The sequence below is a fragment of the Equus asinus genome, chromosome 13 (assembly GCF_041296235.1).
Source record: "Equus asinus isolate D_3611 breed Donkey chromosome 13, EquAss-T2T_v2, whole genome shotgun sequence".
NCBI classification, from domain to species: domain Eukaryota; kingdom Metazoa; phylum Chordata; class Mammalia; order Perissodactyla; family Equidae; genus Equus; species Equus asinus.
Window position 1 is genome coordinate 45097836 of NC_091802.1, and position 26309 is coordinate 45124144.

General features: G+C 46.4%; 1 protein-coding gene across 1 annotated transcript in view; it reads left to right on the forward strand.

The window, feature by feature from the left end:
- The first annotated feature begins 1772 nt into the window (after window positions 1–1772).
- ITGB3 (integrin subunit beta 3) overlaps window positions 1773–26309 on the forward strand; it is a 48842-nt gene continuing 24305 nt past the window's right edge. Inside the window, exons 1-4 of the mRNA XM_044745011.2 lie at window positions 1773–2078; window positions 16921–17006; window positions 24732–24927; window positions 25824–26076. Coding sequence (XP_044600946.1) covers window positions 2012–2078; window positions 16921–17006; window positions 24732–24927; window positions 25824–26076 — 602 coding nt within the window. The 5' untranslated portion in view covers window positions 1773–2011. The remainder of the gene's footprint in view (window positions 2079–16920; window positions 17007–24731; window positions 24928–25823; window positions 26077–26309) is intronic.

Consider the following 26309-nt stretch of genomic DNA (forward strand, 5'->3'; position numbering starts at 1 on the left):
TATGTGGAGCTGGAGTCTCGAAGCTCAGGTCAGGATGCCAAGCTTCCCTGGCTCCTCCCCTGCCATCCTGCAAATTGCTAGTGACACTTCTGCTGATATGCGCTACTATTTTGGTGTCTCCTAGCGTTTGGGAGGTTTGACGAGGGAGTGCTCACCTCTGCAGAGGCCGGGCTGGAGGAGGGGAAATATCAGACAAGATCACACGGAAGAGATGACATCTGAGATGTTTTGAAAGATAAGTGGAATTTTCCAGGTGGGAAAAGGAAGGAAGATCAGCGAGACGGAAAGGCGAGAAGTGTTTGGGAATGCTAAGTATCTTCTTGGACTAGGATGGGAGATGAAGCTGGTGAGCTGAGTCAGGCAGGGCCAGTTTTTGATTATGTTTATTTTTGTTTATTTATTTTATTGAAGTTGTATTGGTTTATAACACTGTGTAATTTCAGGTGTATATATATATATATATATATTTTTTTTTTTTTTGGAGGAAGATTAGCCCTGAGCTAACTACTGCCAGTCCTCCACGTTTTGCTGAGGAAGACTGGCCCTGAGCTAACATCCCTGCCCATCTTCCTCTACTTTATATGTGGGACGCCTGCCACAGCACGGCTTGTCAAGCAGTGCCATGTCCGCACCCGGGATCCGAAGCAGCGAACCTGGACCCACGAAGCGGAATGTGCGCACTTAGCTGCTGCATCTCCAGGACGGCCCCAGGTGTACATTTTTATATATCAGTTTCTGTATGGACTGCATTGTGCTCACCACCAATAGTCTAGTTTTTATTAGTCACCCTACATATATATCCCTTTACCCTTTCGCCCCTCCCCCCACCTCACCTTCCCCTCTGGTAACCACCAATCTTTTCTCCTTATCCATGTATTTGTTTATCTTCCACATAGGAGTGAAATCATGCAGTGTTTGTTTTTCTCCGTCTGGCTTGTTTCGCTTAACATAATAAGTCAGGGCAGGTTTTTAAGCATCTTGAGTGTCTCAGGAAAAGGCTTCAGGAAGCCCAGAGGCAGCCTCAAAGCCCTGAGGGGAGCCCAGCAGCTAGAGAGAATTCCAGATCCTCTCTGATGCCTCAAGCCTTGCTTTTCTCACCATTATAGCTACCCATTGCAGCAGCCTGCCCCAGCCCCAGCCACTGGTGGCCTCCGGCTCACAGCCCTAGCATCTTGCCCCTTTGAGCCTCCTGAGGTTTCTAGACTGGGAAAGACCCAGAGACCCAGAAGAAGGATTGGGGGTGGGCAGGGGAGAAGGCAGAGAGTAGGCAATTTGAGGAAAATGTGATAAAGCTCCAAAGCTTTATCAAGTTTGAGTTTGGAGGCAGTATACTCACTGTATCCTGAAACGTGTTTCAGATACTTCATACGTGCCAGCAAGTATTTGCAGAGAGAGGCCCTTTATGAACATGATTGCTTACACATGGTTGAGACGTAGTCTTGTCCTCAGGGGCTTGCAGTCTACCGGACAACCACACTACCCCAAGAAAAAAAATAGTTAATAAAAGACTAAACCGGTGCCTGGCACAGAGTAGGCTTTCAGCAGGTTCGTCAATTAAATGAATGAAATGAAATTCAAGTTACAGAGGAAAAGTGCCCCAGGAATCCAGGTGAAAGAGAAAGCGCTGTGGATGTCCCCGGAGAGGTGGGACTAGGTCAGGAGAGGGGTCACAGGCTCCCGGCCTTTCTAAGCATACTAAATGCCCGGGTGCGGACCCCTGGGACCAGGATGTCTCGGAGGAGGCGCCCGCGACCCTACTGCGGTCCCAGCCTCTCCTCTCCTGCGGATCGAGGCGGTGAGAAAGCACCCGCAGTTTCCCCCCGCCCCTTCTCGAGCGCAGGGTCCAGAAAAGGGCCGGAGGGGAGGGAGCGCGAGTCCGCGGCCCGCCCCGTTACGTCCCACCCGCCGCCTCCCCTCCCCTCCCGCTGCGGGAAAAGTGGCCGCGGGCGCCGCTGCTCGCTGTGGGGCGGGCGGGCGCGGCCGAGGCGGAGCGCGGCGGCGGGCGGACGAGATGCGAGCGCGGCTGCTCTGGGCCGCGATGCTGGTGCTGGGGGCGCTGGCGGGCGTCGGCGTCGGAGGTGAGTGAGGCTCCCGCGCCCCGGGGACGCAGTTCCCGGGTGATCCGCGCCGCGCGTCCTGCCGCAGCCAAGTTTGCAGACTTGGAGCGAGGAAACCCTGGCGGGCGGCTCCTGCGCGGGCCAGGCTGGGGTCGTCCGAGCCCGGAGCTGGGGACCTTCCCGGCCCCGCAGTGGCAGGGGTGAGAGGCTACCTGGGACGCGGAGGCCATTAGCCGGGTTGGGCGCCTGCCCCGGGCGCCCTCGGCGTGCGCATCTCTGAGCCCGTGTTCGGCCTCGACTGCGCTCATCGCAGGTGGTCCCGGCCGTGCGAAGAAAGAGTGGCCGGGGTGGCCAAGGCGAGCTGGGGCTTCCCGAGTCTGTTCCCGCGTGAAGGCAGAGGGATGTGGCTGTAGCTTCTCGGATGCAGTGTGTGGGCGCGCGCGGGTTTGCCGGTTACTCGACATCCCTCTCTCTCTTTTCTCTCAAGTTTGTTGTTGTTTTTTTTTTTTCTCTACTTAGTGGCTTCCCACGGGAGCGATTCGGAGAAAGATGAGGGCTCTGTCTCTTACAGTGTTCCCAGGTGGCAGCGGTGCCTCTGCTTCAGGGACAGACCCTGCATCCAAAAAATCTCCAGTGTATGCGAGGAGCCACGCCAAGGGTCCCTGGTGCTGGCTTGGATCCCTGGCTTTGTCTCTCCTACTACTGCACACACCATCAGCTGCCAAGAGAGCTGGCATTCGGCCTGTTTGGTGCTGGAGAGAGGGCGGAGGGGCAGAGCAGAGCACAGCCCAGGGATGCTGCCCCTGGTCCTTCTGGAGCCCTGGTGACCTTCCCAGGGAGAACTCTGGCTCCTGGTCCGCTGGGGCCATTCCTCTGCGGAGGATGTACAAGGGAGCATGATATTGTAAGACAATTTAGATCCTGCAGAATGTATTTTTAAAAAGTGAGATTTATTGATAAGTCCATTTCAAAGGTAGCTATTCAGAAATACTTTGATGACTGCCTTCAAGACTTCGTGTGTGTACATAGAAAGAGAGAGATGATACAGGACAGGGCAACAAAACCTTTTTTAAAACACCGCTTTATTGAGGGATGAGTGACATACGAAAAGCTGTGTATATTTAATGTATACAACTTGATGGAATAAGTATACACCCGTGAAACCATTACTACAATCTATGAACGTGATCTTGATGGAGGAGTTACAGATAATATATAGCGAGCTCTTTAAGTTGGTGCTGAAGCTTCCCATGTGATAGAGGCTCCGTTAGGTCAACTGATGTCTTTAGCTGCAGTGAGCGGCCTGATGACCATGGCACGGAAGTGTGAGTCTCCAGCTTTCTGCCCCCTGGGAGATGTTAGAGTCTTGGTTCACATGCTCCCTGCTGTTGATGGGGGCAGTGGGGAAATACAGAAGGGCTACTCAGTATCTCCTAGGAGATGCCTGCTTCTATGAATGTAAAACATTTTTTTTGCTTTCTTTTCTTTTCACATCCACAGCTTTGTGAATTTCTGGATGATTTGTGAGTCTAATCGTATTTTCTTTCAGTTTTAGAAGTAAGTAAGGTAACATAAGATAGAGCCTAGCATAGTACTTGGTTCAATATTATTGAAGATGAAGAGTGTATTTTATTTGGGTGTCTCTCCCTCCACCCTTCATTCCTGGTATATCTTTTGTTGATCTGGTTTATAAATTGCAATGATCCATATAGGATTCCATTGCATTGACATACCTTAAGTTTGCATTAAAAATTCTCTAGGAGATCTAGTCACAGATTCATTGTGTTTGGGCGATTCCAGCAGTGGTGATGGGTTGTGCTGAGCTAGCCCCAGGCTCCCTCTGAGAGGCAGGGTAGAGTAGTATTTAAGAACATGGGCTCTAGAGTCAGGGCTCCAGAGTAGTAAGCCCCCAATAAAAGCAGTTTTGACTATATTTAAATCCCCCCCACCCCCAATGTTGGTGGCTGGGTTGCAGGTCTCATCAGATCCCTGGGGAAACAGGTGGCAGGATGAGAGTAGGAGAGTTGTGTTGAGACACGCAATGTTGAAGGGACACAGAAAGAGCTGGGCGGGTGTGGCACAGGGAGGCTGTCCCAGAGTAGGAGAGTCTTGTATGGGGAGAAGAGGGGTTGTTTGAGGGTAGAATTGAGTTTTGGAATTTGTGTACAAAGATGATCTTTTTAGCTTCATCCAAGAAGTATTGGGTTTTTGGCTTCCCCGCATATAGGTCTTTATTGTAACCTGAGACCTAATGGATAACAAGTTTTGTTTGCTATCCCCATCTAAGCTGATGAGGTCTGAGCTGAGGTGCTGATTTCTCCTCCTGAGTTTATACCCTGGAAACTCTCCAACCAAAGGTTCCTCTGCAGGAACCCCTCAGGGCATGGAAAGACATGGGAGGAAGGCTTGTTGGCTAGGGAAAGGGACAGCTATGGTTTGAGGCCAGTCAAACGTGGGCTTAATTCTTGATTTTGCCTCTTGTTTGCTGTGTGACCTTGGGTAAGTTACTTAATCTCTTGAGTCCTCAGTTTCCTTATTTGTAAAGTGGAGAAAACAGTACTTCTATGATTATGCCAATTAAATGAGATAAAAGCACAAAATAGTATTCATTAAATAGCAACTACTATTGTCATTATTCTTGCTATCCATGGTATCTACCATGGATTGAAGGCAAGAGGTGTTACTGCTTCCTGCATGAGTGCAATCCAGGCTCCCAGAATGGGGCCGATGGCGGCCCTTTTCCCACACCTATGTGACAGGAGGCACCTCCTTATTTCAACCCATTTCCCATTGGTGGCTTGGCATATCTCAGCCTCTCTCACCCAGCAAGGACCTACAGAAGAGGCCAAAGAGGAGAGAGGCTCATCCATTTGCTTATACATGAGAAAACCTTAAGTCTTGTCTCTGGGAAAAGAGGAAAGCAAAAGATATTCACAAGATTTCAGCTTCCATGAGGAGAAGGACATGCCTATTTTGTTCAATGCTCTAGGCCCTGTTCTGGCACGTAGGCAGCCAAAATAAATATCTGTGAAATGCTATGAAAAGACATCTGGAGGTGAAATGCTCACTTTAAGAAACCCAACATTTGGATATCTGTTCATTCACAGAAGATCCTCAAATGTTCCATCTGGGTATTCTGGACGATATTAGAATACAGCTGAGATCGTGGGTTCTTTCTTTTGTTTTTGTTTTTTTAATTAATTAATTAATTAAAATTTTTTTGAGTAAGATTAGCCCTGAGCTAACTACTGCCAGTCCTCCACGTTTTGCTGAGGAAGACTGGCCCTGAGCTAACATCTGTGCCCATCTTCCTCTACTTTATATCTGGGATGCCTGCCGCAGGATGGCTTGACAAGTGGTGTGTAGGTCTGCACCGGGATCCGAACCCATATACCCCTAGCTGCCAAAGTAGAACCTGTTACCTTATCTCCTGTGCCACCAGGCCGGTCCTGAGACCATGGGTTCTTTGGGTATTTGGATCTCTGCACTATTGTGCCATTTAGACCTCTGATCTGAGAGTGCTAGAAACTCAGGGGACGCTCTGAATTGTCTGCCTTTTTTCCCCTCTTCTGGCAAGAGACACACAGGAAGGCAGCATTCTTCTCTAAACCACTCAAAATTGTGAGTGTGAATGGCAAGAGGTCTCCTGGTGGCAGCATAAGATGGGACAAAGAGGCAACAGTGAGGAGAGGGAGTCTGGATATGACTGGAGTTTCCTGATAGAAATTCCTCCTCCGCAACTCCCCACCCTACTCGGGATCTCTGGTTATCATCCTCTCTCAGCCCTAAGAATCCTTCTGCCCCTGTTGGCAGGAATAGCCAGGAAGCATGCCCACAAGAACCACAACTCATGAATCAGCAGACAGATAATTAACTGGGGTAGTGACTGAGCAGCTTCAGGGATAAACCACTTGGCTTGACCCAGCCCCTCTGCTGCCCACAGAGCTGGCCTCCACTTCACTCCATTCTCTTTTGCCTTCTCCTGAACCCTGGCCCTTCCTGAGCCGGAAGATCACCGGCTTGATGGAGTTCAGGTCACGAGTGGAAATGCAGGTGGGAGCAGGGAAATGACACTGCCTGTTCTCCCTGTGTAAACTGATGGTATTTATTTAAATTTGAAACTCACCAGCAAAAAATTTATAAAATCTGCCTTCCTCTCCATGTACGCACTATCTCTAGGAACACACTTTTTTTTTATTGTGATCATAATAGCTTATAATATAGTGAGATTTCAGTTGTACATTATTGTTTGTCATACATCCTATAAGTGTGCCCTTTCACCCTTTGTGCCCACCCTCCGCCTCCCTTCCCCCGGTAACCACTAATTTATTCTCTTTGTCCATAAGTTTGTTTATATTCCACATACAAGTGAAATCATATGGTGTTTGTCTTTCTCTGTCTGGCTTATTTCGCTTAACATGATGCCCTCAAGGTTAATCCATGTGGTTGTGAATGGGACGATTTTGTCTTTTTTATGGCTGAGTAGTATTCCATTGTATATATATACCACATCTTCTTTATCCAATCATCCATCAAAGGGCACTTGGGTTGCTTCCACGTCTTGGCTATTGTGAATAATGCTGCAATGAACATAGGGGTGCATAAGTCTCTTTGAATTGTTGATTTCCAGTTCTTTGGGTAAATACCCAGTAGTGAGATAGCTGGGTCATATGGTAATTCTATTTTTAATTTTTTGAGACATGTCTGTACTGTTTTCCATAGTGGCTGCACCGGTTTGCATTCCCACCAGCAGTGGATGAGGGTTCCCTTTTCTCTACGACCTCTCCAACATTTGTTGTTTTCTGTCTTGGTAACTATAGCCATTCTAATAGGTGTAAGATGGTATCTAAGTGTAGTTTTGATTTGCATTTTCGTGATGATTAGTGATGTTGAGCATCTTTTCATGTGCCTGTTGGCCATCTGTATGTCTTTGGAAAAATGTCTGTTCATATCTTCTGCCCACTTTTTTTTTTTTATTAATGTTATGATAGATTACAACCTTGTGAGATTTCAGTTGTACATTTTTGTTAGTCATGTTGTGGGTACACCACTTCCCCCTCTGTGCCCTCCCCCCAGCCCCCTTTTCCCTGGTAACCACCGATCAGATCTCCTTATCAGTATACTAATTTCCACCTATGAGTGGAGTCATATAGAGTTCATCTTTCTCTGACTGGCTTATTTCGCTTAACATAATACCCTCGAGGTCCATCCACGTTGTTGTGAATGGGCCAATTTTGTCTTTTTTTATGGCTGAGTAGTATTCCATTGTGTATATATACCACATCTTCTTTATCCAATCATCAGTTTCTGGGCATGTATTATATCTTCTGCCCACTTTTTGATTGACTTGTTTGTTTTTTTTATAGTTCATTTGTGTGAGCTCTTTATATGTTATGGAGATTAACCCCTTATCGGATATATAATTTGCAAATATTTTCTCCCAGTTAGTGGGTTGTTTTTTCATTTTGATCTTGGTTTCCTTTGCCTTCCAGAAGCTCTTTAGTCTGATGAAGTCCCACTAGTTTATTTTTTCTTTTGTTTCTCTTGTCTGAGTAAACGTGGTATTCGAAAAGATCCTTTTAAGTCTGATATCAAAGAGTGTACTGCCTATAGTCTCTTCCAGTCGTTTTATGGATTCAGGTCTTACCTTCAAGTCTTTGGTCCATTTTGAGTCTATTTTTGTGCATGGGGAAAGATAATGGTCTACTTTCATTCTTTTGCATGTGGCTGTCCAGTTTTCCCAGCACCATTTATTAAAGAGGCTTTTGGGCCATGTAGAAGCCGTTAGATTTCCCAAATGCTAAGGTGTAATATCTTTAGGATATGGGAGAGGATTTCACTGCAACCAGCACTTTTACTATTCTTAGTCCTAAAAGCAATGGATATTTTGTGGCAAAATATGATATGTCACAATCCCTGGAGCCAGAAGCTGTTAAATGAACCTGGGGCTATTTTACCTTTTACATTTTTTGGTAGCATCTCTGAAAAAAACAACCCGCTGTAAGTTTTTCTGTCATGTTCCCACAAAAAGACTACTTACCCTCCACCTAGTGTTTCTTAGTTCAGTTGGTGAAGATGTTCAAGGATAGAACGAGGTGATATATGGTCATCATAAGAAAAACTTTGGAGAGTTAAATGGCTGGTTTTCCTCTAATTCTGTTCCCCCATAATGTCCACTATTAATCAGATGGCGTATTCTATTCAGATTTTTTCCTCTTGCATGTATTGTGTGTGTATTCCTCTACTTAAACTTGTTTTATATTTTTTAAACTTAAAAAAGCCAGTTCCTTTCATATAGAAAAAAACCAACTCAGTGTGAAAAGAACTGTGGGTCTGGAATTGAGAAACCTATGTTCGATTCACGGCTCTGCAGGCTTTTTCATCAATTTGCTGGGTGATTTTGAAAAAGTTATCTTACCTCTGGGCCTCAGTCTCAGGGGCTGCAAAGTGGGTGAAGGAGATGATGGGAGACACTTGGGTTTTCTCCTGCCCCTCTCCACTGTCCGCTGGAAAAGTTCTTCCTTTGATTGATTAATAATATGGAATTCCTTGTAAGGAGTTCTTTGGGGGAAAAAGTGGGGCGGGGTGGGGGTGGTGTCCTGAAGTTAAAAACAAGCTTGAAAAACTTCACACTAGAAGAGAGCTCCAGAAGTTTGGCAAAAGGCACATTCAGTAGCCACTTTAAAAGTCCCTGTAGTCAACCCTGAATCTCTTTGCTAATGGGATTCTTGGATAGAGAAAACCTAGGTCTCTGAGATCTACTGATGGTTCCAAACCCCTACTGTAGCCACCACGCATGATACTCCTCCAGATTAAATCTTTGCTGGCTCTGCCTGCAGATTTGACCAACGCCCCAGAGACAGGGGGAGCGTGGTGTCTCTGTTCTGGGATTTCTGCAAGTTGAGAACAGACCACGCTCTCTCCTGGGTGGTTCCTGAAGGCTGTGGTAGTGGGCCAGACAAAGTTTATTCTTGAATTTCCACTGAACTTTGGCATTCCAAGAGGCTATGAGGTTTTGATGCTGAAGGCGCTCTAGTTTGTAGAAAGCGCACTATCCTCTGGGGAACCCACATTTAAATGAATGCAAATGGAGTAAGGGAGGCAGAACAGAGGACCTTTAAAATTAGCTTTAATTTTCTTTTAGCTTATAAAGGTAATTCAGCTTGTAAAAAAAAAAGGACAAGCAGTACAGAAATAGGATAATGTAGACAGTACAAGTTCCTTATAGTTTTGTCCTTAAAGATAACTACTGTTGACAGTTACTGCAGAGACTTTTTCTTATGTGTATGTCACCATATACAGTTATTTATCATTATTAATATTTCTCAAATAGGATCATCTACAATAGGATCATTGTCACTTAATAATATATGCTAGGCATCTTTTTATGTCAGTTTATGTCTATTATTTATCCCGAAAGCTATAATTCTAGCCAGAAGGTACTGTTCTATGGATATACCAGAACTTACTTAACCAGTTCCTTGTTGGCCGGCATTGAGCTCATTCCCAATTATTTGCTACTACAAATAAAGCTGCAGGGACGTCCTGGTTCATTACTATCACCTTTGTTGAAGTGTTTCCGCAGGTGAAATTTCTTGAACTAAAGCTGCTGGGTCAAAGGACATGAATATTTTAAATTTAAATTTTAGCGGATTTTGCCAAATTGTCCTCTAAAGTGATGGGACCAATTTGCCTTCCTACCAAGACAAGCTGGCAGCGAGGGCTGGTGACAGCACCACTGCCTGCTGTGCATGCCCACTAGCATGAGCTGGAGGAGGAAAAGTAGCAGAACTGGACACTGGATGCCGAGGGGTCACCAGCAGGGCACTGCCGGGCTGGGCCTCAAGCAGGGCTTGGTACAGGCTCGCTTCTTCTCTGTGCTGACTGAGTCAGATGGGAGGTGGGGCCTGTGCTGATAAGATTTTCCAGAACTTGATAGCATCATTTGAATCAAATATCAGTTAGGCCATTAGGAGGAAAGGGACACTAGTGCGTTGTTTGAGGGGTCTTGGGCCCTGGGATGCTAGGCCTCCTAGAGTATTAGGTACCCTGTTGCTGCTTTCTGGCTGGAATATATACTTCCAGGGCTGGCAGCACCTTGAAGATCATCTCGTCAAACACTGTTCTACAGAGAAACAAAAAGGGAGGCCCTGAGAGGTGAAGTGACTTGCCCAAGATCCACAACTAGTTTAGTGGCATTGGTGGGGCTAGTCCTGGGGGCTCCTGTCTCTTGGCCACTGATTTCTTTACTATATCCTTTTGGAGACAAAGGGCCCTCGTAGTCTGACCCTTAGGTGGAGGGGAGGGGGGATGGGCATTCCTAGTGCAGGAAGTGATTAGAGTGACAGTAAGGAGGAAGGAAACCAACATTTACTGAGCTTCCACTATGGGTGATGGTTCTTCCACATACGCTTTCTCATTTAATCCTAACAACTCGTGAGGTAAGTATTACGTCCGAATTTGGGAGCATGGGGGAGAGGAAGCAGCTGGTTAGGGTCTCCAGTGCTTGGCTGATGTGGCTGGTTTAGACCAATTAAATACTAGGGAGCAATTCTAAGTTCTTGAATAAGGACGTGACAGAATCAAAGAGCCACTGGACCTTAGAGAGAGCACCAGAGAGATGAAGGGACTTGCCTGAGGTCACACAGCCAGCAGAATGGCAAAGGTGGCTTTGGACCTGAGGTCTCCTGCCTGCCACTCTGTGCGCTTTCCCCATCACGTCCACTGTGACACAGTAATAGTGTTCTTGTTTTACTACCCCTGCCCTTTTGGTGTTTCCCAGGGGCTGGGTGTTAATTTTAGAACTCAACCATACAGAAGACAGGACTCTGTCCAAGGATGGGCTTTATGCGGTGTTCTGCATATGGATATCTACCTAATTAACCCAGTTGGAGATGATAACCAGATGTGATCTGGCTTCACTTACAAGGGCAGGGCCTACTGCCTGAAAGGTCAGTGAAAGGGTATGGCCAGTGGTTAAAATATTTGAGCTTTGTCCAAGGGGATCCAACTTGCTTGGGGCAAAATCCTTCCTGTCTTTCTGTCATGCCCCACATGCCATCCATCAGCAAGTCCTTGAAATATATCTAGGGTCTGACCACACTATCAACACCACTACCTTCCAAATCCATACCCTTGCCATCTGTTGCCTGGATTATTGTAATAGCTTCCTAATTGGTCTCTTTCTTGTCTTGCTCCCCTACTGTCTGCCTTTCTCTCAGTGGCCAGGATGATCTTTTTCTGCTCGCCTCAGCTTAGATTCTTCCAGTGGCTTCCCATCAAAGGGAGACTGAAAGCCACACTCTCTACCATGGCTACAGCTTCCTAGTGTTCTGGTCCCTGACTGCTTCTCCAGCCGCCTCTCCACCTCTCTCCTCCTTCTCTCTCTTCCTGCTATTTCTTTATCAGGCTGAGGTCTATCTAGCTCTTGTCATGGATTCTTTCTGGAATGTTCATCCCCTAGATCTTCCCATGACTTACGCCTTCATATCATTTTGAAATGTCAACTGAGAGAGGCCTTTCCTGGCCACCTTCTCTAAAGGAGACCCCCTCCCCTCATTGATGCTATTCCTTTATCCTGCATTATTTTCTTAAAGCATTTGCCACTGTTTGAAATTGTGCTTTTTTTGGGGTGTATTTTTTGTTTTCCATCTTCTAACTAAATTTTAAGCTCCACAAGAGTAGGGGGTTTGTTTAGTTCATCAATGTGTCTCCAGTGCCTAGGACAGTGCTGGGCACAGGTAGGTGCTCAGTGAATATTTGTTGAGTAAGTGAATGAATGTCAACACCAATGATATATGTTAGTAGGAAAGTATAAAGCTAAAGTAACCACTTCCCCGTTATCCATAGGTGAATTAACCATTGCAAAGTATTTCAGGGCAATGTTCCTTAAAATCATGTCATATATGTTATGGAAATGCAAATCGATTCTGTATTAGCTTCTTAGGGCTGCTCTACCTCGGTGGTTTAGAACAATAGAAATTTATTCTCTCTGGAGGCTAGAAATCTGAAATCAAGGTATCAGCAGGGCCATGCTTCCTCTGAGGCTCTGAGTAGAATCCTTCCTTGCCTCTTCCTATCTTGTGGTGGTGGCTGGCAGTCCCTGGCATTCCTTGCCTTCCAGTTGCATCACTCTGATCTCTACCTCTGTTGTCACATGGCATTCCCCTGTGTGTCTCTGTCTTCACGTGGTATTTTCCTCTTATAAAGACATCAGTCATATTGGATTAGAGCCTACCCTAAGGACCTCATCTTGATTGTATCTGCAAAGGCTCTATTTCCAAAGAAGGTCACAATCACAGGTACTGGAGATTAGGACTTCAACATATCTTTTTTTCGGGGACACAGTTCAACCCATAACATATTTTAATGTTGGCAAATTATACAAAAATGCCTTCCAATGTTAAATATCATATTTAATGGGCTCTGATGCATTTTTTTTACGTTTTATTTTTTATTTTTCTTTCTTTCTTTCTTTTTTTTTAAAGATTGTCACCTAAGCTAACAACTGTTGCCAATCTTTTTTTTTCTTTCTGCTTTTCCTCCCCAAATCCCCCCAGTATATAGTTGCATATTTTAGTTGTGGGTCCTTCTAGTTGTAGTACATGGGACACCGCCTTAACGTGGCCTGATGAGCAGTGCCATGTCCACGCCAAGGATCCGAACCAGAGAAACCCTGGGCTGCCGTAGTGGAGCGCGGGAACTTAACCACTCGGCCACAGGGCTGGCTCCTATTTTTATTTTTATTTTATTATTTTTTTTGAGGAAGATTAGCCCTGAGCTAACATCCGCTACGTGCGCACTTAACCGCTGCGCCACTGGGCCGGCCCCTTGTTTTTACATTTTAAAATCTCTGAAATCAAGATTCATCCTACATCCAGAGTCTTAGATTTGATGAAATATGGTAGTTTGGACTTCCTATTGCTTTGGGTGATGCTTCGTGGAGCTTTTTGCTCAGAGCACAGAGGTATGTGTAACCTTGAATTCGCCTTCCTGTCTCTTTCCCTTTTCTTGGATTACTGAGCTGCCGCTACATATAACAAAGGAACAGAAAGAAAATACACTTTCTTAGCAACTTGCTCTAGAGAAATCACTTGTGTATCCATAGGGCAGTTGGCATGAGATGTTTTGTTCTTGGATGACTCACCCAGCCAGGTGACTGCAATGGAAGATTAGGCGCTGCCTGAGTCACCCAGTATCCCCATAGACCTAATTAGGCAGTGACCAGTCAAAGGTCAGTGGCAGGGCTGGGGATCCAGGCCAGAACTCCTCTCTGACAGAGTAAGAGAGATGTCTGTAGTGTTTGCAGTATGGATCATCCTCCCTTCCCTCTAAACACCTCTCCTTCTGACCTAGCCCTCTGCTGAAGTTCCCTGCCTCGCTAGGGTGGCCCATTCTGCATTCTGACATCCTGTCTAATTGAACAACATGTTCTCAAAATAGCTCTCATTGACGCATTATGACTTCCACTGGTTGCAACTCCCATGTCCCCTTTTCTCTCCATTTTTCCCATCCTTTGTCTCTCTTCTGGTTCTGTGCATTGGGCTGATGTGCCAAACCACAGCCTCTGCTTCTACTTTCCAGGCAAACTTCTTGGCAGAGCTTGTCTATCTTTTCTAATTGGTCTTTTCTTCTTGGCCATCTCTCTTAGACCGGATTTTTGAACACTAATATTCCTAACTCCATTTAGAAGTTAGATCTGACAATCATCATTTTACGCTAGTCTGATGCTTTCTGGCTCCATACCCCCTTCACCCCGCTGTTCAGTGCATACTCAGCTGTGTGTATAGTGTCCTGTAGAATGGTGTCTTCAGGGAAAAAAGAAAGAGAAAGTAAAACATTCACCTGCCTCAAACAGCTTGGGACTCAGGATAAAAACAGCAACAATGGAAACAACAGCCAGTGTAGCAGCAGCGGCCTTGACTGAGAACCTTCTGTGTGCCAGCTGTTGTGCTCAGAGTTTGACAGGATTGGTTCCTATAATCCTTATGATCCCCCTGTGAGGACCAGGGCCAGTCCCCCTTCTTTCCCTGCTGAACTATCAGAGGGAAGGGGTGGTAGGGGTTGTCAATTCCTCTCAATGACAAAGTTCTGGAAGAGGAAGTGGAAGATTCTTGCTTCTCCAGCAGGGCTTTGTCTGGGCCCCTGAGGCTGAGCAGGAACATAGGCCTTATGAATGACTGGAAACAGAGGCCCAAACTCCTTCCACATGTTCAGGAGGGAGGGGTGGCCTCAGAGCAGCAGCTCATTGAATCAGCCTGGCCCAGGCGCAGACTTCTGATGAGTCAGTCACTCTCAGCTACTACATCCCAGGGAACCTGCCCTCGGTGGCAGGTCTTGGTGGGGGGTATCAAGGGAGATCATTCGTTCTCATCATATCAACCTGTGATTCATTACAAAGAGGAGGTAAGGGGAACTGGGTGACCGACTCCCTGGGCATGGCTTTCTAAAGAACAAATCCCTCCATTCTTCTCATCTGGGGTCAGGGACTGCCCATTCACTGGGAGGGGGCCTGCTGTTATTTATTTCACATCTGGCATGGCTTTCTGTTGTAGCTACAAGTCAAGGACTCGTAGGGAAATGCTAATTTAAGAATGGATGGATGGATAAATGGATAGACTGGGAAGAGTTTAAAGAAATAATTTTACAGTGCCCACACCTTCCACGGTCCTAACTCTTCACAAGGCCTCCTTGTGCATCTCTCCCTAATGAAAATCAATGGCATTTATGTCCAGACTTACCCCCTGGACGTTGATTCCCATGGAAACCTCAAAAGAGAGACAGATACCTACAATACTTCTGGCCAGGCTCCTCTCAGAACTTTTCCAATAAGGCACTAAAGGGAGGCTGTGTTCACTTGTGGCTGGGAAAAGAGCAATTGTGAGCTAAGATATGGCCAGGCAGCCGTTGTAGGGAGAGGCCTCCTGGTTGCGTTGTTGGTTCTGAACGGTGAGGCATTCTGAATCTGGCAGCTCTGGGAAGACTGGCTACCTTTCTTCCATTACAGACAGTGCATGGCTGACGGCTGCCCCAACTCGGAGTTGGCCTTGATGCTTTAGGGCCATGCCTGGAACCACTGCCAGAATTCCCACCTCTCAGTCCTTACACTTGCACTTGAACGCTGAGGTTATAGTCAAGTCAGAGGCTAAAGTCCCAGAGGTTACTCAGGGGCTTATAGTGGATCCCACTTGCAGCATTTTAGAGTTGGGAAAGGCCTTTGAAGTTAGACTCAAGGCTCTGAGGAAACCTGGGCTTCCAGGAGGGGCTTCAAGGATTCCATATATAATCTAGTATTTTTAGGAAAACAGTGGAAGTTTACCTTGTCTGAGGAACTGTTTCAACAAATTTGCATGTTTTATATTGGAATTCTATGCCCAATTTGGAGAAATGAGGTCAGTTACTTAAGAAACAAAACAAAACTGATCTAGTCCAGTACCTTTCAGTTTGCTCCAATATGTATTTACTGAGCATCTCCTTCAAGCAAGCACTGGGGCTGGGCTGGGCAGGCCTCAAGAGGCTTAACATCTATTGGGCGACAGTGTTGTTAAGGTAGATATGTAAATAATTTTAAATGTTGGGAATATTGGAGTTGAAGAAACGGAGGCTGAGAGGAGTTAAATGACTCACCGAGGCCACATTATTAGTGGGTGACTCAGTGAGAACCACTGTCTACTGAATGTATGTGTACCCTTTTTGTTAGATCCCTCTGCCCCTACTGAGGCCCTGAGATGGATACTTAACAGGATACTTAACAAGTGTCATTTTCAAAGAGTTAAAAGTATGATTCCCATACAACTATGAAAAGAACACATGTCAAAGATTTTATTCAACTTACTTAAGGAGGAAACTGATAAGATATTAAGATTAGTTCAAAGGAGAGTTCAAGGAAGGGAGATTTCTAGTTGGTCAGTCATGGGAAGGCTGTAATCAGTTATCTCCTAGAGTCAAAATTGGTTAATGTTCTACAAGGCAATGAACTCTAACCTTTGTGAGTTCCCATTTCTACCAGACAGAAATCATTTGCGTTGCTGTTGGATAAGAATCATATACATTATTCTCGTGAAGAATCATTTCCGTTGTTACTGGTTTTCTACAAGTTACCCTCTACTCTTACAGAGTTGTAAAATATCCTAATCAATAGAGGTCAAACAAAGGTACACACTCCTAGAAAATCAGATAATCTCTCAGCATGGTGGATCTACTAGTCAACACTCCGCATTACGTTGGAAGTACACCCAGTATTCCCTTTGCCTATTTCCAAATTTTGAATAATTTTTCTTAACGATACTCTGTGTGTGTGTGTGTGTGTTTGTGTACATCTGCATTTTCTAGGTATGTTTTTGTCCAGATACTGGAAAAGAGCTCGGTCACACTATCATAAAATAGACTGAGACATTCAGCTTGATAAGAAGTTTCAGGGATACTGGGAAAACACCCCAATGATCAGCATGATTTCTCCAAAAATAGATTTGCGGTCTTACCAGCTGGGGGCAAAGGGGCAACTTTAGAAAATTGGATAAAGGAACTGTCAGGATAACTGGGTCATGGGGAGAAATGGGTCTTCCTCATTCTGCTCCTTGGATTGGAAAAGGCCTTCCTGGGGGCGCTGTGGGAGAGGAGGTTTACCTGGCTGAGGCCAGGAATGCTGAGCTAGGGGAAGCAGGGAGGATGGGAGCTTCTGTCGAGGCAATGCCTGTGGTTTGCCTCCTGGCTGGGCTCCTCCAGACTATTTTTGTCCCTCTGCTTGTCTCTCCTCCTCCTCCCAGACTTTTCTCTGTCTTTTGACAGTATAAAGACTGTTCACATTTGAATGGCGTTTTGTCAAGCCAAATTAGATGCTAATGCCTTTGTCTCTCTGTTGCAGGGCCCAACATCTGCACCACACGAGGTGTGAGCTCCTGCCGGCAGTGCCTGGCTGCGAGTCCCATGTGTGCCTGGTGCTCGGATGAGGTAAGGAGCAGACGTTTGACTTGACTTCTTCCCACACTTTGCTGCTTTTGTGCGGAAGTGAGCCCATGGGAATATTTCCTCCTTCCTAAATATACAAGCCCCTTGTCCCTTCTGAGCAAAACTAGGGTGAAGCCTTCCCGCGGGTGGCTGGCTAAGTGAGTGGTCAGGGGGTATTGCAGGGGATGCTGTCCAGAGTCTACTACATGGCCCCCAGCCCTAGCCAGTTTTGTTGGGCCTCTGGCCTCAGTGTAGCCATTGCTGCCCTTTACCACGCTTTGCTTGCTTTTTGTTGGTGTGGAATATCCCAGGCAAGCAGGGCATCAGGTCTCAAAAAGACAGACAGGAGAGGATTATAGGTACTCAGGGGATGCTGGCTTACAAACGTCCCAGAGTTTTTAAAAGGCAGATAAAAGAGGAATCTTGTACTTGTGTGGGGGATGTTTAGTCAGAGAGTCTTTTCTCTTCCCTTTTCCTCTCTGATGTTTGGGCCCCCACAGCCCTACCTTTTCTTCTCTCTTTCTCTTCTTTCCATCCTTCCTTCCCTCTCCCAGGTGTCAATGAGGAAAGGAGCTGGGCCAATCTGGTGAGGATAGGAGGGTGACGGGAAAGGGTTAGCCGTGTTTAGGCAGAGGGTTTGTTGTGTCTGGGGCCCTAGGGAATGAGTGTGTCTGAGGGAACGGCTATGTTTGTGGCCCAGACGGGAATTTGGAGCTGGCAAGAGCTGGGGGGGTGTGTGTGGCTGGAGGGATTCCAGTGATTATAGAGTCTGAGGATGAGTCATTGGCCTGCCCCCCTCAGGTGGTTACCTGAACTCCTGGCCTGGCTGTGTCTCAGCCACCTGAGGCGCCCTCTCTGTCATGACAGCATGTCCCTGCCCTCTGCAGTTTTATGACTGCTCTAACCCAGCCTCTCATTCTCTCTGTATTCTTCTCTTCCCAATCTGCTGAGTTTCCTAAAAAGGCAACCTCCCTGGCAGGCTGGTGGGGATGGGCAGTGGGAGCTGGAAGGCTGTGTTTATCCCTTGACAGGAGGACTGCCAGAACGGCAGAGGCCGACCCAACACACTGCGTTGGCCTCTGTGCAGTTCAGCACGGGGAACTGCTTCTACAGGCAGCTGCTCAACATCTGGGCCACATTGACTTCATTTAGCAAATGAAACGTTCCCTGCGGCTGGGAGTGGGGGGTGGGGTGGGGACGGGGATGAGTGAGTCCATCCCCTCCACCCCCGCAGGTTCTCCACCCCTCTGGGTTGAGCTGGCTGCTCAAGTGTGGTGTGGCCTCTTTCCTTCTCATTGCTATATCCTCCTTCCCTTGGTCACCATCATGATATCATTAAGCTTCCTTTACAAGGAAGTTGGAATTCTGCAACTGAATCTTAGAAGGGAGAGCTGATGGGTAGGGTGTCTCATTGGATTGGTTGGCCTGAAGCTAGTAGAGCAGAGGAGTAGCCAGGGGAGAAGCCCTAGTGTCACTCAAAGAATGCACTCCCTTCCTCCTTTTTAACCCAAAACAAGAGAAAATGGAGGCAACTATAGCCCAGAGGAGTCTGCGGAAAAAGAAAACATATTCTGTTACCTCTCTTGATCTGTGTAGGGACAAGCCATATAACTGAGGTATGCTGAGGCCTGACCAGAAAAATCCCCTAGGTCACATGACCAGATTTTGGAGCTGCAAGTGTAGAATATTTATTGATGACCATGGTGAATTTTATTCCCCGGGGCAGACCAGAGGAGGGCAGGGGGAGAAGGTGCAGGGTAGCATCAAAGCATAAGGTAGGACCAGCCTAGGAATGGGAGGTGGAGTCAGGGAGGAAATGGGTGCCTCTAGGACCAAAGAAAACTTATGAGGGGAGGTAGAAGTTCTCCTAAGATAGTCTCTAGGAGAATGGAATATAAACAGGAAAGTAGAGGAGGCCAATGGTTTAGTGAATGACTACAGCGTATCTCTGAGCAAGGAGGGGAGGAGGAGAGGAAGATAGAAGGAGGGGAGGAGAGAAGAGGAGGGAGAAGGGGAGGAAGAGGAGAGGAGGGATAGCAGAGGAGTCTAGTGTGGGGCCAAATGTGTCAACCAGGGAAGAATGGGTGGTGGGAATCCCAGGCTGTAACCTGAACATGACTGCTATTTTTTCCTGAGAGCTTCCCCTGCACAGGCCGAGTTGAACTGCTGAAAGTGCCTTGGCTGTTGACTTAAAAAACCAAAAATGAACCATCTGGGCCATTTTGTATGTTATTTGTTGAATAATCAACCCCAGAGAGCCCTCTGCTTCTGCCTCCCCTACCTTGGCTGTTGCAGGCATGATTGGCAGTGCCTGGAAAAACAACTGGTTGGGCTCAGCTTTCCCTTGGTCCTAGAGGACAGCAGCTCTGGGTGTGTATAGCAAGCACTTGGCCCGGTAATAGGAAAACATAGCCAATGTGGATGAGTGCAGAGTTTTGGGCCCATCTACATAGGGTGTGTTCTTGGGGGATTGGATACTGACATGGGTTGGGGTTGTGTGCTGTCTCTGCACTGTGAATCTAGCAAAGAGGCTGGTCTCACACAGAGTTTCAACTTGTGGTCTTGGACTCAGTGGCATCATGTTTGAGTCTACAACCTTCCAAATTTGTCTAGTGGTGAGAATCATCTGCAGTGCTTGTTAAATATAAAGTTTCCCAGGATGGACCCTGGACCTGTAGCATCTAAATGGGTTGTTATGGTAGCAAGTTTGGCAAATACTGCCAATCAAAGGCGCTGATTGTTAGGGTCGTGGTGGGTGAAAGTGGAGTTAAGGTTGCCAGATAAAATATAGGACACCCAGTTAAATTTGAATTAAACAACATGTAATTTTTAGTATAAGTATGTCTCAAACATTTGCTAAATTTGGGCAACCCTAAGGTGGAGGGAAATACTAGGAATTCTTATATAGCCCTGAGTGCAGATCAGAAGGTGGACAAGCTCACACTCAGCCTCACATCCAAGGATGAAAGAAGAATGGGTTTGGGTCTAGCCAAGCAGAATACTCCTATAGGACTTACTTCTCATTTTCTTCTCTATATCTGTGGGGGAAAAGTTTAGGCCACTATTTAATTCCTTTTTAGTCAAGAACATAATTTCGTTCTCATTTTTCTGCTGTTTTTTCTTTCTTTCTTCTTTTTTTTAATCTGGAGGATAAATGTTCATCTTAAGAGTTTTGCTCCAACTTGTTATTGTAAAAACAAAAGAAATATAATATTAAAAGTGCTCTTCCCCCTGTAAACAATGAGGTGTGAAGACCAATAATCATAAACTAAAATGCTTTCCTTTTCCACTCTTTTCTGTCCCCTCCACATTCTCTCTCTCTATGTTCAAGTGATTTCTTCTCCTCACTGGATGTTGCTCGAGAACACAATGTTAATTTATTTGGATTGGAGGCATATGGTAACTCCTTGGGGGAAAAAAATAGGTACCAGGGACAGAATATGCAATAATAGTAGTGGTTGTAATGGTAACAGTAGGAAAGAGTCACCTTCTATTTGCATTTATTTCTTTATATCATATCGAAAAGATTTGAGTATGTTTGACTTATATTGAGCCTTTTATATTTTGAAAGCATTTCACGTACACAGTCTTATTTTATCCCCTGACCAACCCTGTGAGATAGGTAGGACGATGACAGTTATTCATGCTGTACTTTCCCAATTTCCAAAATGGGATTAATGGAGAGTGGGACTCATAGCATGTGTCACTCTCCTGGGGGAGGGAGGGAATTCAGCTCATACAGCACGTGGGCTGGAACCTCCCACTTCTGTGATCTTCCCCTGGGTCTTGGTTATTTTTGCCTTTTTTGTGTAACATCCGGTTTCACTAAGAACTGGAGCTTTAATATTCCTCCCCCTCCTTCCAGTTTTGTCTCTGAGTAACCTAGAAACATTCCTTCTACCTCCTCGGCCTGGGTTATTAAGAAAGGGAATGTTGCCTGAGTGTGTTGAGGTCACTGCCTTGGTATCCTTCTAGGACAAGAGGCTCTCAGGGAGAGCGTGGCTGAGGAGTAGGCCTGTTATGTTCCTGACCTCTGATGTCAGTGACCACAAAGGGAGGAGAGGAGACAGTTTTTGTTTCTTAGTGTTTATATATCTGACGAAATTCATAACAAACCATAAGGACTGTCAGCAAGGCTTGGCACTTCAAACCTTCTTCTAATAAGCACTGTCATGTTAGGAAATGGGGGTCAGGAACTCCCCCTCCAGAACATTCTCTGATGCAGCCTGAAGATTCACAATGGCTTTGCTGTTCTCATCAGGTTCTTGGTCTCCCCCTTCCCTCTCTCCTATACCATCTGTCTTAGTCCTGGAAAGGATCAGCTCCTCAGTGCCTCTTGGTCTATCCAATCATTGCCTTTTTTGGGAAGTTTTCTCCCTGGATCTTTGTGGGCAGCTGGAATCAGAGATATGGTGGGGAGTTTTTTGAGCAAGAAAGAGACTTCTTCCTGAGGGAGAAGGGTTGCGTGAGATGGGCAGGGGCAGCAAGAGGAGTTTGGGAACAAAAACGTGAAGTGCTCCTGAGTCCTTCCCTCAGCCATTCTGTCCTCAGCCAAAGCTGGGTGTGGGGAGGAGATTTCATCTCTAGAGACTTGGAGGATGTGTCATGTCCCTGTTGGAATCTTTGAGCCAGGAAGTTTAAGTCTTATGCATTGTTTCCCATTGCTGATGTCATTTCTTTACTTCATACCTATGAAGCTGAGAGAGAAAGAAAGAAGCTGCTAGCTTCCAGAAGCTTTTTCCACTTTTTGCCTGGGCCAGGGTGGGCTTCATGCCATTTGTCTTAGTCTCTTTAAGCTGCTGTAACAAAAATACCATAGACTGAGTGGCTTTAACAAGAAACATTTATTTCATACAGTTCTGGAGGCTGGGAAACCCAAGATCAAGGTACCAGCAAATTCAGTGTCCTAGATGGCCATCTTTTCACTGTGTTCTCACATGGCAGAAGGGGCCAGCGAACTCTCTGGAGCCTCTTTTATAAGGGCACTAATCCCATTTGTGAAGGCTCCACCTCATGACCTAATCACCTTCCCAGGCCCCATGTCCCAATACCATCACCTTAGGCATTAGGGTTTAACATATGAATTCTGGGGGGATGCAGACATTCAGTCTTTAGCTGTTGGTGTTGTTCATGTCCTCCATCCATGTGGAGAATCCCTTCAGCCTATCAGAGGAGGGCTGCACAGGAGAGGGAGAGAGATTTGGAGCATTGGGAGGGGTTTTAGGTTACAGAGTCCTGAATTTTTGCATATGGATGGCTCCTTGTGACCCAATCCCTCTTCTGGAAATATGGCTCCCTGTCACCTGACGGGGCTGAGGAGGTAGAACATTATCCTTCCCACACCTCCCACAGCCCCATCTTTCACCCTCTTCCCTATCTGGGGCATTCTCGGGTATAGCTCTTCTTGGGACTATTGCTTCCACACTCCTGCTTCTCTGCTTGCTTCTTGCTCTATACAGCATGTCATACAACTTATCATCTTATGAGAATAGTTACAGTCAGACAATCTAATTATCATCTCACTTCTGCCACTTCCTAGCCCCGTGACTTTGGGAAAGTTACCTAATGTCTCCAAGCCTCAGATTTCTTAACTGTAAGATTGAGTCCCTCATCTGTGAAGCCTCCAAGCCTCAGGTTCGTCACTTGTAAAGTGGTAATAGTTCCAGCATTACAGAACTGCTGTCAGCGGGATTGCAATAATCCATGTAAAGTGCTTATCATGGTGCTGGATGTGCAGTCAATGCTCAGTAAATGGTTCTTCTGGGATATTGGTATGGCTTACTCAACTGACTTCTGGAAGTGGTTGTAAGAGGGGATGGGTGGGGATGGGAGCATTGAGGTTCTGAGGGCCTAGATATTGTGAAATAGGTCCAGGGAGGGGTTTTCCAGCTATCCAGCCAGTCCCTCAACCTTGGCAAGGAGCCTTTGTGGACTTACGCCCACACAGTGCTGGCTAAATTTGCTGAATGTCAGAGCAGGAAGGGACTGAAAACACCATGTCGTGTAACCCCCTTATTGAACAGGTGAGGAAGCTGAGGCTCAAAGGAGTGAAATGACTTATCTGAGGTCACATGGCTGGTTAGTGGCAGACCTCGGATTGAACCTGTTCTCTGATTTCCGGTGCAGCATGCCGCCCATTCAATACTCAGATGTAAAGACACACAGAGCCCCAGAGGGCCAGAGGATACATGCCAGGGTTTTTGGAAGGCTGCTGGGTTTCTCTTTTGTCCAGGGTGAGGGAGGAAGCTTAAAGTGACAGAGTAGGCTCTGGTCAGTGGCCTGGCATCATGGGATTCGCCCACGCTTGTGGAGTTTATATATCATTAATTTATTCAGGAACTATTTATAGAGCATCTCATAATAATAGCTGACATGTAATGAGTACTTACGGGGCTGGCCCAGTGGCATAAGTTCTCACCTGCTCTGCTTTGGTGGCCCAGGGTTTGCTGGTTTGGATCCTGGGCGGGGACCTCTGCACCGCTTATCAAGCCATGCTGTGGCAGGTGTCCCACATGTAAAAAAAAGGTAGAGGAAGATGGGCATGGATGTTAGCTCCAATCTTCCAAAAAGAGGAGGATTGGCAGTGGATGTTAGCTCAGGGCTAATCTTCCTCAAAAAAAAAAAAAAAAAAGATGCATACTTACCTTATGGCAGGCACCGTGCTACATGCTGTATGAGCACTGTCTTATTCAGTCCTGCATAACCTCCCTGTGAGGGTGGGGCTGTTCTTATCTCCACGTTGTAGCTGAGGAAAATAGGTGTGGAGAGTTTAGATGACTTGCCCCAGTAGCCAGCTAGTAAGTGGCGATGCTGAGATGTCGTCTCAGCGAATCTACTCCTGTGCTCTTAGCCTCTACTCTATTCTTGGCTGCCTCCGCATCCTCTTTCTCCATCGCCTTTGTGGTAGGTGCTGGGTTGGGTGCTGGGAACAGAGAGGGAACAAGACACATACAGTACCTGCCCTCATGGATTTCACATCCTGGGCAGTCTTAACATAGCAGCTTCCAAACTGTTTTGTCCCTGAACTACAGAAAGAAATACTTGTACATCGTTTTTTATTATACATATTATACCCCACTCCCCAATACATAAAAGTTTACAAAACAATATTTACTTTTACTATTTATATGCTTTGATACTTTCTTTTATTTTTTTTCTTCCGCAAACCCTAGTACATAGTTGTATGGCCTAGTTGCAAGTCCTTGTAATTCCTCTATGTGGGATGCTGCCTCAGCATGGCTTGATGAGCCCTGTATAGGTCTGCACCCAGGATCCCAACTAGTGAACCCCAGGCCGCTGAGGCGGAGCACGTGAACTTAACCACCATGTCACCGGGCCGGCCCTGCTTTGATACTCTCTAGTCTATTCTATTGCATTTTATTTAATAAAATGGTGGTTGAGGCCTAAATTGAATTTGGGACCCATAAGTGGGATGCATTTCACAGTTGGAAAAATGCTGGTCTAATAGGCATTTTACTGTACTAGCCCTCTTCCTAGCTACCAATCCACAAACAGGCACTCACCCAACCTTTCTCATGCCTCAGTTTCCCCCTTCTGTACACTGGGCCTAAGGACTATCTTAGGAAGGACCACACGAGTTCATTTCTGCTGGTTTAGCTCCAAAGTGCTGGGTGAGCTCTAGGCCATTGGGAAGTGGCAGAGTCTATGGGAGGCAGAGAGCCACCATAGCTCCAATCACAGGGCTTCCCATGGGCTCCTGCCTTACAGGCCCTGCCTCTGGGCTCACCCCGCTGTAACCTGAAGGAGAATCTGCTGAAGGATAACTGTGCGCTGGAGTCCATCGAGTTCCCCGTCAGTGAGGCCATCATCCTGGAGGCCAGGCCCCTCAGCGACAAGGGCTCTGGAGACAGCTCCCAGATTACTCAAGTCAGTCCCCAGAGGATTGCACTCCGGCTACGGCCAGGTAGGGATGGGCTCATCGCAGGGAGAGGCTCCAGACAGATGGGCACAGGGCATAAGGTGGAGGTCTGAGTAGGAAGCCTTGGGGAAGTAGCTCACAATGGAAATGGGGTGGGAAGAGAAAGATGTTGGGGGAGGTGTGGGCAGGAGAATGGAAGAAAGTGGAAGATGTTGGGACTTGAAGTCAGAAGATCTGAATTTGAATCTTGACTACCATATATTAGCTATTTGACCTTGAGGAAGTTGCTTAACCTAGTATAGTATATACTCAAAATATTTTTGTTTCTTCTTTCCCTTAATGCCTGTTTTACCTAGCTTATAACTTTGTGTTGAGGCTCAAATGAGATATAAGATGAGAAAGCAGTTTGTAAGCCCCCTTTTCATGTGAGGTTGAGACAGGGGCATGGGGGCAGAGAAAATAGGAACAGGAGACCTTCAGAGGGATAAAAGATTAGGCTAAGACAGAGGCTTTTTGAAGCACTGATTTTGACTCTGATTATATCAAGAAGAATTAAAGAATGTACCTTCTACGTGTAAGGCATGTATTGGGTGCTATGGGATTCAGAGAAGGGTGGGACATAGTTCCTACCTTTTACAGAGTCTGAAGTGTAGTAACTGCCAAAGCCTGTGGCTCAGGGTAGTGTCAGACCCTTGGGACCCAGAGGATTAGATGGATGGGTGTTTAGAGAGGTTGGAGAATTTTAGAATGGAAAAGAAGATGTTAAAAATACGAGGGTCGAGAGATTAGAAGAGGAATAGAATTTCAAGGGGAGAGGAGAAGGGACCAGGGCTTTCAAGTTTGGTCTCATCAAGAAGTTACTTAATCCCAACTGTGTCCAAATCCATTTATTAATCTTAGAGGGAGAAGGCAGGAAAAACTAATATCTTTCTGCCTTCCAGATGATTCGAAGAATTTCTCCGTGCAAGTCCGGCAGGTGGAGGATTACCCCGTGGACATCTACTACTTGATGGACCTGTCTTACTCCATGAAGGATGATCTGGGGAGCATCCAGAACCTGGGTACCAAGCTGGCCTCCCAGATGCGGAAACTCACCAGTAACCTGCGGATTGGCTTTGGGGCCTTTGTGGACAAGCCTGTGTCACCATACATGTTTATCTCCCCACCAGAGGCCCTTAAAAACCCCTGTTATGAGTAAGTCCCTCCTTTAGAAGCCTAGGGCAGCATCCCTCCCCTTTACCCCAGGCAGGTCCAAGTCTTGGTTCCTATTTCTAGCTCTAGGATAGCTTTGTTGGCTTCCTTCTGGCCAAATCATATCGCTCTCTACCTTGGTCTTCCTGTCTGGCAAGTATGCTAGCCCGTTGATCTGGAATGTTGTGTCAATAGAGTCCAAGGCTGTTTGGAGACCTAGAAAGAAAATTAATCAT